Source organism: Dryobates pubescens, chromosome 15 (assembly GCF_014839835.1).
Source record: "Dryobates pubescens isolate bDryPub1 chromosome 15, bDryPub1.pri, whole genome shotgun sequence".
NCBI classification, from domain to species: Eukaryota; Metazoa; Chordata; class Aves; order Piciformes; family Picidae; genus Dryobates; species Dryobates pubescens.
In genome coordinates, this window is record NC_071626.1 from 13,999,523 (window position 1) to 14,015,360 (window position 15,838).

At 39.5% G+C, this 15,838-nt stretch overlaps 1 protein-coding gene across 1 annotated transcript in view; it reads left to right on the plus strand.

Annotated features, from left to right (window-relative positions):
- Window positions 1-4,379: 4,379 nt before the first annotated feature.
- KIAA1549 (KIAA1549 ortholog) overlaps window positions 4,380-15,838 on the plus strand; it is a 125,887-nt gene continuing 114,428 nt past the window's right edge. Inside the window, exons 1-2 of the mRNA XM_054168090.1 lie at window positions 4,380-4,427; window positions 4,469-4,604. Coding sequence (XP_054024065.1) covers window positions 4,380-4,427; window positions 4,469-4,604 — 184 coding nt within the window. The remainder of the gene's footprint in view (window positions 4,428-4,468; window positions 4,605-15,838) is intronic.

Here is a 15,838-nt window from a genome sequence, read left to right on the forward strand (position 1 = left end):
CCACCTCCCTGGGCAGCACATTCCAATGACGAACGACTCGCTCGGTGAAGAACTTTCTCCTCACTTCGAGTCTAAACCTCCCCTGGTGCAGGGGGATTCTCACCCTGCAGTGCTTTTCCTTGTTTCCTAAATAATAACAACCTTGGAGGTCATATCTAAAACTTGTTTTTTGTAAATATGTTTAAATAGGTTTCTAGATAACTTAAAAGAGCAAAATACTGCATTTTACATCTTCCAAATGCACCTGTGGGAACTAACACGCTTTAGGAAGACCAGTATTTTGAGTGAATATTTCAGAGCTCTTACTTCCATTTCTCATACATCAGGAGTTGCATTTCTAATGAATTAGTGGACTTGGTTTTTATGAAGACAAATTTCAGGAATCCTTGCTTTTAGTTTTGGGAGAGTTGGGGAGGGGAAAAAAAAAAAGGAAATAAAATTTAGCCAGTAGAATGAAAGCAATCAAATAAAATGATGGCTATTGGTATTCCTCTGCATGTTGAAGACCAATCCTTGTGGACTGGATTCTTTGGAGGGGGACAGGTGAAAAGCACAGGTGCATGTTGAATATAGATTGTCATAGGCAGTCAGAGCAACCACCCAAACAGCAGGTGTTTGTGGAACATGTATCTAAGCTCAGGCATGTAGTACTGCCTTGTGCTCATAATGCATTAGTATGTGGGTGTTTTGCTTTGGTGTTTGTTTTCACTTTGTTTTATCTCATCTTGGGAGATGAAGGAGAGTTTTGAATGAGTTTGTTTATTTTTATGATTGAAGAATGTAAAAGGGTTAAAGGCTATCTGCAGGTTTGTTTATATGAACTTTCTCAAACTTTAATTGGGAGCTCTGCCTCAAGTTCTATGCCTGTTGTGCTCACCTTAGGAGCTACATGACAGTCATCTGATAGCAGTTTAGTTTGGTAATTCCACAGTGCCTTTAAGTGTTTTTCTACTATAATGTGAAGGAGCATGAACGTAGTCTGTCAGAAGGAAAAAAGTAGAATGTGGAGCTATGTTGATGAGATGGGGAACCCCAATGATCAAAGCTCTCATGAGACTAGCTATCATTATAAACTATGGTGTTTTTAATGTGCTAATTTTCTTATTGATCATTTTGAATGGAAACTCTGTGAGGCCATAAATTTGTTGATGCTTTTTGAATTGTTGTTGCAGTGCAAGAGAAATAATAATAATAATAATAAACCAGGTTGGAAGAGACCTTCAAGATCATGTCCAACCCCTCAACCAATCCAAACCACCTAAACAACTAACCCATGGCACCAAGCACCCCATCAAGTCTCCTCCTGAACACTTTTCAATGATGATGACTCCACCACCTGCCTGGGCAGCCCAATCCAATGGGCAATCACTCTCTCTGTATGGAACTTCTTCCTATATAAATAGCATTACTGCATCCTTTCTAACTTTGGAGGTTGAATTCTTTGCTCTTTCAAGTATAGTGAAGGTAAAATTGTTGAGACAAGAGTTTCATCAAGGGTGAATAGAGAGCATCGGTCAGTCCTTTAGTGACTGGCCCAGCGCTAACCCTTGACACCTGTCTTTGGGTCTAAAGAATTTAGAACTTTAGAATTGCAGGTCTGCTGTCTCAAGCTAGGTTGAAAATACTGAAACAGGAATTTAATTTGAAATCTGTATACATAAAATAAATGATTAGGGTTTTTTGCCGATTTTCTTTCACGAAAGAATATTTATGGCAAGTAGATAAAACTAATGGGATATGTTATTAACAATAAATGTTTTGTGCCTCATAATTAAACTTGCATCCGTAGTCTTTTGGGGAACAGGTTTGGTTTTTGTCAGTGTACAGGATTATTTTTTTTGAAAGTTGAAAAGAACATGGTAGGTTGTCTTTTTGTTAGTTGTTGAATGCTTATGTTCTTGCAGAAATTGTTCAGTGGCTGTGTAATTGAGTTAGAATAGCATGACTTGAGCTGATGTGAGTCTATGTAGTCTGACAGTCATATCAGTAGCTTGTTTTCCATCCAAAAAACCCTGCAGACCTTCTCATAGCATTCTCTGTTGGTAATTACAGAAAATGGCATCTTTCAAAGTAAAAATCATGCTTTGATAAGTGGGCTATTAATGAAGCAATCCATTTCTGTTTTGAACAATTGCACCAACTGTTGATGCCTTCCACCAATGTTTCCTCTGTTTCTACACATTAGGGCAGGTGTTACATATATTGAATGAGAAGACACAACAATAATAAATCAAAGCCAGTCTTCTGAGCTTAGCCTTGTTTCATAACAGTGTTTTATGTTGCTTGTCTGGAATGCTGAATTGTCACAGTACATATTTATGCAGGAGACCATGAGATTTCTTTTATCCAAGATAGTAGACTTCAAATCCTTTTCTTCCTCTTCTTTCTGTTCCTGGAAGAAAATCTTTTTATGGGATTTCAAGTTATGGTTTGTTTGTTTTTTTTTTCCTTTGGTTTTTTTTCCCCCCCTCTCCTCTCAACAAGTGTCAGCCTTCCCTGCTGTGAGTTCCCCAGTGCTCCTCTTGTTTCTACCCATGTATTCTACCCTTCTGTCTCGTGTTTTGGAGTGAAAGTTGCAGGAAGTTCCATCTTATCTCTTACTGAAAAATAGGGGGGGCGGGCAAAAATGACTTGATTCCAGCTTTTGTTGCATTTGCACTCTGTGTACTTCAAGCTCATAGGGAGGAAAGTAAAACTTGTTAGGCATGGGTGGGGTGTGGGGTTTTGTGGTGTGTGGTTGGGTTTTTTTTTAGGGGGGGGGGAGGGAAGGCTTGGAAAAAAGGGAGGAGGAAGAAAGCAGGAGTATAGTCTCTTGCCAGATGTGAATGATTTTTCCCCTCTTAATGAAGCTGTGTTTCTCTGGTTATTTTGCATGGCAAAATCCAATTTCAGATGTTTCTGTTACTTCTCTCAACTTGTCACTTCAGCTTTTTGGATGGTTGTTGTATAGCCTGTATTTTCTAAATGGTACTTTATTGGGGTATTTTAACTGGTTTGGGTTTGTTTTGTGTTTTCCCCTTTAAATGGGATAGTTCTTAAAGCCCTAACTTGGAGCACAGTCATGCAAACAATTGGATTGGCACCTCTGGAGTGCAGAAATATGTATCTGGGGATGTTACAGATTAGCAAGAACTTTTGGAAACACTGCTGCCACTGACAAGAGTGGCACCAGAGCTCTATTTTACTCTGAAATCAATTTCAGGAGCAACTGGGTTAGAACTTGCTTAATCTTAAATAGCCTTTACTATTGAGAAACTTTACATTTTCACAGCAACAACTCCTTTCTCTTTTTATCTGAGTTACTTACTAGTGATTTTTGTGACTGATGCTCTTTTCTGGAAGTTTCTGAAAGGAAAGTGGATCTTTGTACTTGTAAGTAGATCAGCTCTTAAGATTACATAATCAAACGTTTTTATTTAAGGAAATATATGAGTGATTTGAATTGAAATATTTCCTTGGTCCTCAGTCATATTACACTTTGTGTGCAAAGAAATTCCACTTTAACTGACAGGTTTAGAGAACTAATATTCTTGCTGATGCATTTTAGTAGGGCTCTACATCCTTTACAGTTGATGCCTTCTGTGCTTCAATACTCACCTTAGCATCAAATGATTTACTGTTCAGCCGCCACATGAACCCTTCAGTTCCCTTCTTCACACTGTTTCTGCAGACGTTCTCCCCGCGCAGCCTCGGGCCCAGAGCTTTGCCAAAGCGCTGGGCTTCCCTCATCTGCAGGCTTCCCTCTGCAACAGCTGCTGTTCTGGCTATGTGCTTTGCAGGCCCAGAGGACTAGTTGGAGTACTGGACAAACTAGTATTGCTATTGCAATTTTGGCCATCTTACTTCTTTATCAGCTAGAAAACCACCTTGTAATTAAACCTGTATTACTATGTGTGCAGATCAAGCCCTTACTGTAAATTCATTCCAGTCTGACAAGCTATAAGGGCAGCAAAGGCATTCTTGGGCATTCTGAGGTTAATGTACAAATTCAGAGCCCTTGGAGATCTTAACTCAGCAAGTTAGGCTGTCCAAGACTGCATGAAGAGCAAGAAAATGTTGGGAGTTAAAATTTGGGTGCCTGGATACACAATGGTAAATGTCAAGTGCGTGGCTGAAATCGGCTTATAAAGTATCTGTGATGCATTATGCTATCTGCACACTGAAGAGTTGCTGCTTTAGATGTTTTCCATATCATCCGAGAGAGCAAGATTCCAATTGGTGGACTTCAGCCTTAAGTAGTTGGAAATACTAGTTTTCTTACCCGAGTCAACATTACTGTGTGGAAGACAGGGCTCAAAAATACTGGTTGTCTGCACTGGAGGCAAAAAGAAAATTTAGTGAGCACACTCATCAATTATAGTAGACTTTTGCAAGTGGTTATGAGCGTGAACTTGCTGGCAGCAACAGGTTTCCTGCGAGCAGAAGAGGTAACTTAGTGATGTAATCCCTGTTGTGTTGTCTTCCATAGCAGGAGGCAGCAGAAATGTTGATGATTGGCATCGTGACATGTCAGATCTCAGCCCCTCCTGAGGGAAACTGGGTAGAGGCAAACAAGTGCATGCGAAGGAGAAAACACAGGAGCCTTTCTCTTCCTGCATGGTGTGGTACTGTGGAGGGTTGGGAGCAGAAAAGAGTACCAAAATATTTTGGTGAAAAATACAAGCCAGCATGTTTCCTATTATGGAGTAAATGGTGCATTTTTATTTTTGTCTTGGTGTTTTTTGAACTAAATGATACTAAACTCAGTTTGTGGGGTTGTGGGTTTGGATTTATCTTTTTTTTCTTTGTTGGCTTAATGAAATGATGGAACAGAGTATTGGGGAGAGGAAGCCTCATGAGGGAGTGACTGATAAAAGTCACATTTGAGGTTGTGCATATTGTAGGTCACTTTAGAGGGACTTGTGGTTTTCTAATCTTGTGTGGAGCTGGAAGTGTCACCCTTGTGGTTTCTTTAATTATGATTCAAGTGTCACATGGATGTGAAGCATTGAAAGGTCTAAAGCATCTCTGGGATGACATTTAAAAAAACCAACTCAGTGTTGTAGTTCACAGTAGTACTTAAAATGGAGGATGATGGTTTTTTTGCCAGAACAGGCTTTCACTGAAAAACAGTTTTCCTGATCTGTGCCTACATAATGGTGTAAAAAGCTCTGTACCTTTTGCTATTTTGTATCATTAGCTTTGCCACTAAAACCTAATGCAGGAAATTTTTCCAGAAGCATGCATTTCAACATATAATTTTAGTAATATTTTACTTCATTCACACTTACAATTTTAATGGGCTCTGTAATTATTCGAGGTTCAGTAATGGATGCATTTTCTGTCTGTCTTTTTCTAGCCGTATAATGGTCTTTGAGGTACTCTGAGAAATGTGAGGATCATTCACGATGCTGATTTCAACAGACTTAGGGCCTAATTAGGGCTAGTATATGTAAAACACTGTTGGAACAAGTTCTCAGTTTCCTAATCCCTTGCAGAGGAAGGAGGAAAAAATAAATCAGGAGGCTTAAGGACACCATACAAACCTCAATTTGCTGACATTTTAGGAAAACTACGAATGCTGGAAATGCCAGTTTTCATTACATTTAGTTAATAAATAGTTTGAGGTGTTGGTTTTTTAAATGTTATTTTTTTTTTTTTAGATGGACATCTTAGGAACATTCTCTACCGAAAGCACCAATGTGTCTTGGCTAGGAAGTGGTACCTTTGTTGAGTACTTGGATTTTCATAGCGGCTTTTTTTTTTGGGTATGCCCTGCATATTCCCATATCTATGTTGTTACAATATTGGTATAAGAGATATATCTGATGAAGATACAACATTAATGAGGCCACCCCTCAGTCTTCTCTTCTCCAAGGTGAAGAGCCCCTGCTCCCTCAGCCTTTCCACAGAAGGGAGATGTTCCACTCCATCTCTGTGGCTCTGTTCTGGCCTCTTCCAAGCAGTTTCCTGAGGTCCTTCTTGAACTGAGGAGCCCAGAACTGGACACATATTCCAGATGTGGCCTCCCCAGAGTAGAGGAGGAGGAGAAGCTCTCTTGAATTACTAGGCACTCTCCTTCTAATACACCGCAGCATGGCATTGGCCTTCTTGGCCACAAGGGCACATTCCTGGCTCATGGTCATCCTTTTGACTGCCAGGCCCTCCAGGCCCCTTTCTTCTACACTGCTCTCAGTAGCTTTTCATTTAATACATAGGTTGTACAGGTGTTGATTTTTTCAGGTAGAGAAATGTGATTCTTGTATCAAGAACATCACCTTATGAAGCCCATAAAGCAGATGTTGGCATATTACTGACATTTGATAACCAGTGACTACTTTTTAGAGGCTTAATGTCCTTAGGGCATAACTCTTGCTCTGTTTATTTCACAAGCAATGTTTGTTTACCTCAGAAATGCCAAAACCTAAATAATGTTCACTATTTTAGACAATTTAAAGCCTTTGGAAACTGTCTTCTGCTCAAAGAACTAGTGTCTTCCCGTAAACGTAGTCTTTTTCTTGATGATTTTATCTGTTGTATGTTGTCAGGCTAGATGTTAGGAAAAAGTTCTTTACAGAAAGAGTGATTGCACATTGGAATGGGCTGCCTGGGGAGGTGGTGGAGTCGCCATCACTGGAGGTCTTCAGGAGGAGACTTGATGGGGTGCTTGGTGCCATGGGTTAGTTGTTTGGGTGGTGTTGGATTGGTTGATGGGTTGGACGCGGTGATCTTGAAGGTCTCTTCCAACTTGGTTTATTCTATGTATTCTGTGTTTCTTAGCAATGAAATGCTTCTTGCTGAAGGGAGGAAGGGAAGTGTTGCTTAAATGCTCTGATTTGTAAACCTCAAACTGAAGTGGATAAGAAGGGAGGGAGAAATGAGGAAAATAGACTTTTTGTTGATTGGCTTACCATACTAGAAAGTAAATGGACCATGTGTAAATCTTGGCATTACAGGAGGGTAAAAAGTGGTAAATGTACTTAGTTGTGTTTTATGTTCCTAACAGCAGACAAAGGAACACATTTCCCCCTTCAAATCCTTATTTAAGTGATTTTATTCCCCACTAATGGAATTTGATAGAGCAAAATAGTGGTGTTGAAGGGAAGGAATCCTGTGCAGGTCTCTCTTGGTATGTTGGCATTATTCACTTTTGAATTTGCCATGAGAGACATGTTTATTAAACACATGTTAATGTGTTTAATAAAAGGTAACCACAAATACTTTTAACTTGCTAAAACTGGTTTTTGATAGTGAAAAACATTACTGAGTACTTACTGTTTTCCTTCTTCAGCTGTGAGGAGGGAAGCATTCAGTTTTTAGATTGCAAGGACTATTGAACAGAGAAAACCCTCTCATTGGACGCGATGATCTTGAAGGTCTCTTCCAACCTGGTTTGGTCTATTCTATTCTATTCTATTCTATTCTATGACTACGGAAAGACCTACTACTGTGGCTGCACCAGATACTACGCATGTATCCTCCTTCTAGATGAATCCTGGGGTAGCATCTTCTGAGCAGTGCTCTGTGCAGTCATTTGTCATTTAAACAGCATGATTGCACTTCTGTCATGAACTATTATAAACTGGCACACAATATACCAAACCGGTGCATGATAAATGCAGGCTACTATTGGGCAAACGTGAGAGCAATGTTACTGGCTTAGGGGGCATTAAATATCAGAAATGTCAGAGATTTGAAAGAGGCATGAAGTGACTCTCTGGATTGCAGGGGTGTTGTTGGGAATTGAGAGTACTGTGCCCAATGGGAGCTGAGTCGTTAAAAGTGTACTCCACGGAAGTATCAGTTGTGATTAGATATTAGCTTTAGATTAAAAAGCTAATTAAACCCATTTGTTTAAAGATGACGTAGAACAGATACTAATACAGTGTATTGGGCTTTGCTCACTAGTAGGGTGAATAAAATGTATGTAGGAAGCTACTGATTCTTAAAAATACAAATAGCACATAGAGACTAAGCTGATTTAGAGGGACACTGAGGGCTGTATTGATACCATGGCAGAAACTTCTGAAAAGCTGTGATTTGTGGCTGAAGGGGAATGTATCACAGTATAACTAAGGTTGGAAGAGACCCCAAGGACCATCGAGTCCAACCTGTCTCCACAGACCTCATGACTAGACCATGGCGCCAAGTGCCACGTCCAATCTCCTCTTAAACACCTCCAGGGACGGTGACTCCACCACCTCCCTGGGCGGCCCATTCCAATGACGAATGACTCGCTCAGTGAAGAACTTTCTCCTCACTTCGAGTCTAAACCTCCCCTGGTGCAGCTTGAGGCTCTGTATCAAGAGGAGGAAGAATTAGGTACGTTGTTGAAGAGCTCACTGTGCAGTTGTGTGATTAGTAATCTTTAAATATATGAAGAGAAGCTGGAACTTTTTTTCTACCTGTATGTGTCAGTTCTGTGATAGCTGCTAGTTTGAACTCTTCAGGAAGGATGCTGGGCTAATTTGAGGTGGCTCAGAAAGTACCCTTAGGAGGCTCTGGAACAGTTCAGAGAGTATCCAGATGAAAATGTCAAAAAGAGCAGCTTAGTTAACATGCTCTAGAAAGAGTGGAGATGTGACTTGTGTAAAGTATAAATTCTGTACTGTAAGGGTCCTTGGGCCAGGTAGGAAAAAATTTCAGCGAGGGGGTATTGAAGCTTCAAAGCATTAGTCTAGGAGTTATATATAAGGTTTGTAACAATGAGGAGTAACTGACCATATAGCAACCTAACTGTGTGGGAAACTTGAAAAAGCAGGAGTTAATTTAGGCAAGATTTATGAATTGGATTAGACCACAAATGGAGCTGGAAGATCCCATTGTTACTTCCTGTCCTTAAACTTCTGGCTGTGTGCTGTAAAAGCACTTTATAAAGTCTAATCATCTAGCATGGAATCTAATTCTCCTTTATTTTGGCTCCAGCTGCCTTTTATTGCAGTAAATACCAAAACATGTTCTGACCAGGCTGATACAGTACTGCTTGTGCTTGCCTCTGCTGACTGGGATTTAGGGCAGATTGGTACAAAGGTTTAGTGGTTTAAAACCAATCCCTTTTGTACCAGAAAATGTCCAGATTTCAAGATGGTGATGAATTGCAGTAAACTTACAGACTGCGGTGCTGAAAGCACAAGGTGAGATCTGATAAATAAAACTTTGGCCAATAAATTATTTTTTTGGTGTAATTCTGGAACATGCAATGTTCTGGAGGCTGACAGGGCACAGCATGGAGTGCTTAGCGGTAAGGAGCTGGAGGTGAGATGAGCTCAGTCACTACCACTCAGGCTGAGTGTGCTCCTCCCTTTTTTCTGCCAAGTGCTAGAGTGGAGTGCACATACCTGTACAGGAAGGATTCTGTGGGTGTAGAAGCAGATGGTTATGCTTGAATAATATTTCAAATTTCAGTGGAAAGGCAAAATCAAGGAAGGGAAGAGAAAGAAGTCTCATAGTAAATTTATCCACCATGTGAGAAATATCCCAGAGATGTGTGCTACAAGTAAGAGGTAGTTCCAGAAAGAAAACTAGAAAAGGACCTGAAAACAAGTTGTAGATACTTCTTTCTTCACTTCCCTACTGAACTCACTATAACAAAGGTTTCATTTGCATGGAATGTTGGGTAGTATTTTTTTTGTTTTAAAGAATTATATATGGTGGTGGTGGTGGTTGTTTTCCCCAAGGTTTGAGTGCTTCTGACCAGTACTCCTTGTGGCAGGGCTCTCCTCAAGCATATTTTGAACCCTGGCAACTGTTAGTGTGCACAGAGTAGACAAGTCAGAGTGAGTTGAACTGACACTTCTGTAGCAATGGAAACTTTTTAATAAATAATTCAGTGTAGTATTGTAGAGGCTGCTATCTGTAGTGACCAATATAAATAGTTTTAATGCTTCTCTCTCACTTTGTGGCTATGTTAGCCATTTATTTATTATTTTCAAGTGTAAAGGGAAAGGAGGATGCAGGGACAACTGTATCACAGTAGGTTTGAGTGTGGCTTTCAGCTGTAACCTTGAAGGCCTCTGCTGAATGAAATGCTGGCTTAGGTTTTTCTTTGTGTCATTCTGAGAAGAGATCCTATTGATCTCGTGCTTGCTCTGGTGAAGATGGCATCTGAACTGGACCCTTCAGGCCAAAGCCATTTAGCTGAACCAGTTTGTATTTGTTCTGGTTTTGGGTTGTTGAATTTCTAACGCATTCAGAAATTCTTATTGAATTTCTTGCTCTACAGTTTCTATGCAGCAGAGCTATTACTCTTTTTAAACTTGCAGACTTAGTGAAACTTTTTATTTAAAGCAAGTAACTCTAGTTGGAATGTGTTGCATACAGAACAGCATATTCTGAAGTAACACAAATTCATGGAATACACATGAATTCATGTGAAGATTGTGTACCGAAATGAATGCTGGCATTGCCATGGGAATTGTGAAGTAAGTTTTCAAGTGTTAGGTAAAATACTTGAGCAAGAGTTCTCAAACCTTGCATGGCCACGTGACTAAAAAGGTGATCACAGGCTGTTAGGGGTTGGAAGGGACATCCGAATATCAAGTCCAACCCCCTTGCCAGAGCAGGACCATAGAATCTAGCACAGGTAATGTCAATCAATCATCTGCAGACTTATAAAAGGAGGCTAGTGATCTCAGTTTGTTCAGGGATTTATATTTCTGTTACTGTAAAGGTTCCAATTAATTTCAGCAGAAAGGTCTTGGAGGAGATAACGCGCTGCTGGCAAAAGTAGTTTCCAAAGAGAGTTAGGAATTAAAGGAAATTGTTAATGGACAGTTTGAAAAACACTATCTGTTTTGATGATATACCTAGCAACTTTCATGAATGGGGTTGTGTTTGATGTGCTTTATCCCCATTAGAGATAGTAAAATTTGTTTCTACTTTATTTCTCTGTCTCTGCTGTTTTGCAGCAAAGGTCAAATTAACTTAGTTACTGGGAGCTAAGGAAACAGAGCAAGCTTGTGGCATTAATTTATCAGATTTCTTCTAGCTTTCTGCAGCTGAATACAGTATGAATGCAGTATTTTTCAGGTATTTGTGTAGCTGGCATTTGTTTGGGTTTTTTAATCTGTTTATGCTCTTTGGACTCCTAATATCCTGTAGCAGTAGTTCCACAATTCAGTTATGTTTGAGAAAGAACTACTTGTATGCTGTTGCTATTAAACTTATGCAAGTTGATACCTTTATTTAGCTTTTTAACCATTTATTATGAAATATCATAATTGTTCTTTGATTCAGCATATCTCTCCCACTCATGACTCTAGAACCCTCATTTTCATGGTCTCACTTTTGCTGTCTCTCCGCCGATCTGAGTAATCTTGTAATAGAGCTACTTTCTACCTACACTTTTATCCTTAATCTTCTCTGTGACACCTCAGTTTCTCTCTTCTTCATAGGGAGTGGTAATTATAACTGTGCAGCACTTTTGCATATAGTGTGGCATAATAGGATGTTTCTATTCTTGTTCTTTCTTTCTTTCCTAGTGGTCTTTAGTATTATGGTTTGTGTCTTTGATTTCTGCTGGACACTGAGCTGACGTTTTGGAATTGTGTGTACTCCACAATTTTTTCCTGACTTAGTAGTAGCTAACTTCAGCGCTTATTGCTGCTTCTATACTTGTTAGCTTTCCTTCTTTCTATCCTTCTTATTCATCAATGTTGAATTTCACCTAACATGGTGGAAGTCTGGGCTGTCTCAAGAGCTTTCCACTCCTCTTCAGTGTCAGTTTTCAGTTGAGATGTTCTTGAAAAGCTGCTGGCAAATGCTGTCAACTTACTCATCTCTGTTCCTGATTGTGTTTTGAAGATACTAAGCATTGTAGCTCCACCACTGTTGTAAATCCCTTTGCATTCTAAAGCTTTTAATTGATTCCTGCTGACATATTGAGCTTAGTCCATAGTAGTTAAATTCAAGAGTTTTTATTAGGAAACTTGTTAAAGGCTGTGAAAATCCAGTTTAAATTCTTTCAGGTGGATTAACATTGTGAGCACACTGCTCTTCAAAGAATTGGCACTGTGATGTGCAACATGATTTACTTGTACAAAATTATTTGGAAAGCTCTGAGATGACAATCATTAAATCTTGCACAGATCATTGTGCTTAGTCCCTCTGTGCAAGGCGTTTAGGTAGCAGGTCTAAGGTAGAAATGCTGATGGATTATAGGGAACTCTGTGTTTTGAGAAGGTAGATTTATGCAACCTGAATGAGACTAAGGTTTTAGGTGGAAGCTATGCTCAAAAATTAGGTGTCTTTGATAGTATTTTCAGGATAGACTTGGGAAGGGTACTTATGCTTTTGTCTGCTACCAGTAAACCCCACGTCCAACACAGGACTGTGTGTTGTTGTTTTCACATGCTAGGCACTTAGGGGTGTTCATCCCATGAGGATGAGCTTTAAAGTGTTTGGTTGCTGTCAGTGGAGAGAAAGGTAGCATCTTGCTATTTTGATTTTCTTACATATGAGCTACCTGTTTGTTTAGAACTTTCTGAAGCTTCTGAGTGGGGCTCTTGAGCTAGAAAACTAATTTATCCTATATATGTATGCAGCATATGTGCATACATAACATGGAATTACTGCTGAGTGAACCTGTGGAGGAACTTTTAGAGGGAGATATAAGGAAAGAGGAAGGCCGTGATTTATTGTCTGTTCCTTAATGACATGTACAACCTTATTTTTTTCATTAGTATCATACACAGTATTTTTGGCTGTACATGGTTTTCCCATGCTGTGATGGGCATGCTTTTTCACATAGAATTGAAATTAGCAAACAAAAGTTGTGGTAGCTGAGAATGCTAGGTGCAGAAGGGAAGGCAAGCAGCTATGAGATAGTGTCCAAGCAGCTAGAAATGTACCAAAGATGAAGGAAGCACTCAAAGCACCTTTTAAACTGTGAAAGTAATTGTGAAGGAATCAGAAAGGTCACAGAGGAGATTGTTAATAAATAACAAATGATTCTGTTCAATGTCATGTATAATAAACTCGGTTGTCACCTTCATCAATTGTTATTAACAGGAAGACTAGGAAAGCAATATAAATGGAAGGCATCTCTTGTCTTAAAATCCACAGAGGTTGAGTGTGCTGTACAATGACCCTACAAACCACACACCCCATCCCAACTGCTGTTCACAATACTTGCAGATGACAGCAGGCTGATAAGCCATGCAGCTGGCTAAGTAAGGCTTTTATTTCACTTCGGGCTTTTAGATTACATTTCAGCATATCTGGGTTAATACTGTATAGCAAGCTAAAACTGGAAGTCTGCTGTTTTCCTTGGGATGACTTGATGAAATACAAGCTCTCTTGAGGTTTCTGTTTTTCTTGCTGTGTTTACTAATTGAGAAGTTTTTAAAAGAAATATTTTTGTCTACTAGACAATAGCTTTTCTTGTGAGATCTTGTTACTTCTCGTTGGCTTATTATTGGTTGTCCAAGTTACTTACCCTTCAGGTTCATGCTTCAGAACTTAGGTCTGTAAGTACATGTCTGAACTGGAGAGAAACCATTGTGGCTTGCTTACATCTGTATGACAAAAAGAACTAAGCGATGACTTGATTTTGCCTCTTTGTGCTTCTAATATGTTTCTTTCAGTGAGATTTGTCTGTTGAAATGTATAGAAGAATTTGCATCATGTTGACTGCTGCTGTTCTTGTAGCTATAGCAGTAAGTGTTATCTTGCAAGAGAACAGTTGAACAGTTGTTAGGATCTATGCAATTCTGATCCCTAATGGTGTAGGTAATGAGATAATTTAAATTTTCACAGTGGTACAATTCATTTGTGAGTCTCCTACCTAAAGATTAACAGCTTTTGGAATACAATACAAAAGGTACTGTAATTTCTGAAAAATGGCAATTTGATTTCAAAACATTCAGGCCTTCAAAAGTGAGAAGATTTTCCTGTTCTTTTAAAGCTTTAAATGATAATCTCTGTGTAAAGCTACTGCATGCGTGAGAGTGCATGATACTGTCAAAGGTTTTTCCTATTCCAACTCAAGCTTTCATAATGAAGATTTGGACACATCAAATTCATTATAAATCTTGACTTGAAATACACTGACAATTGTTTTCTGAATATAATTTGCACATTTAATATGATTCTGATTGCAAAATTGGATGGTTCTCAGTATCTCACCATTCTTGTGCAGTTTTCAGATGCCTGTGTGTATGAAAATCAATTTTAGGTTTTGGCAACTTACATAATACATGAGAGAAAGCTGAATGATCCAGACAAAATGTCCTTAAACCATCAGAGGTATTCTGTGTTCAAGACCCCTCAATTTAAGAAGGACATTGAGACTCTTGAACGTGTCCAAAGAAGGACACGAGGCTGGTGAGAGGCCTTGAGCACAAGCCCTAGGAGGAGAGGCTAAGGGAGCTCAGATTGTTTAGCCTGGAGAAGAGGAGGCTCAGGGGGAGACCTTATTGCTCTCTACAACTACCTGAAGGGAGGTTGTAGTCAGGTGAAGATTGGTCTCTTTTCCCAGGCAACCAGCACCACAACAAGAGGACACAGTCTCAAGCTGCACCAGGGGAGGTTTAGGCTGAAGGTGAAGAGAAAGTTCTGTGCAGAAAGAGTTTTTGGCCATTGGAATGTGCTGCCCAGGGAGGTGGTGGAGTCACTGTCCCTGGAGGTGTTCAAAAAGGGATTGGATGTGGCACTTGAAGCCATGGTTTAGTAGTCATGAGGTCTTGGGTGATAGGTTGGACTTGATGATCTCTGAGGTCTTTTCCAACCTTACTGATTCTGTGATCTTTTCATTTAAGCTGGAACCTAAGAACTACTATTGGCTTTCTCATTGCCTCTGCTTTGTGGTCTCTGTTAATCCCTCAGTGAATCACTACATTTAACTGAAGATTTTCTCACTTAAATAAACTTGCTTAAGAAATAGTGTATTTGGGAGAATGGTAGTTCATATTGCTTTGTTCAGTACATTGTTACTATTAAAGTTCAAAGAGGACCCATTTGATGCAGAGCTGGCAGGTTGTGTTGAAGTACTGGGTACAGCCTGCATACAGACATGTGCAGGCCTTGACCAGTGATGTTATTTCAGTTATCTAACCTCATAGGTACCATACAAGCTGTGTTCTAAGCGAAAACTGGTTTGTGTAATGTTCTGAAATGCTGTGCTGGACAGTCAACAATTATCAAATGGAATTAAAAGGGCAATGTCACCAGCATGAAACAGAGGAAATTAATATACTCTCTTAGCAGCATTTTGGAAATAGATACAAATACCATGTAAAAGCTACTACAGAAGGTGCAGGACTCTAAGTGTGTAAAAAGCTAAAAGCAGAAAGAACTATTAAAACCTGTTCCCTCTGCTTATTGAGGCTAGGAAGTTTAAGAGATGCAAAGGACAGTTGTGGTATGGTAGGGCAATGTAAACCAACCAATTATCCTGCTTGTGGTTTAGGAAGAGAATATATATTTATTTATTTTTAATTTCACAGTGCAAAATTGAAGTATAGTTAGATTAAATACATGAATATATTGTACATAAACAATTACATTTTGTGTACAAGGAAAGCCTTTTGAAGCTTTGCTTCCATCTACTATTTGAAAATGGCTTCCTGGGGTCCTCGGGATTCCTAAGCAGTAAAAATAAGCAGTAACAGATGCAGCATAGTAGGACTATTGTAAAGATCCTAAAGACTTCAACACCGGCCTATATAGACTTGGGGAAATAATGGTTGGAGGTTGTCTTGGGAATAGTAACTATGAAATGATAGTTTTCAGTTCTCAGAGAAGTAAGGGGGTGGGTTAACAGAGCAGCCACCTTGGGACTCCTGTAGGGCAGATTTTGCCCTGTTCAGCAGATTGATTGACAAGGTCCCTTGGGTGGCTGTCCTGCAAGGCAAAGGAGTTG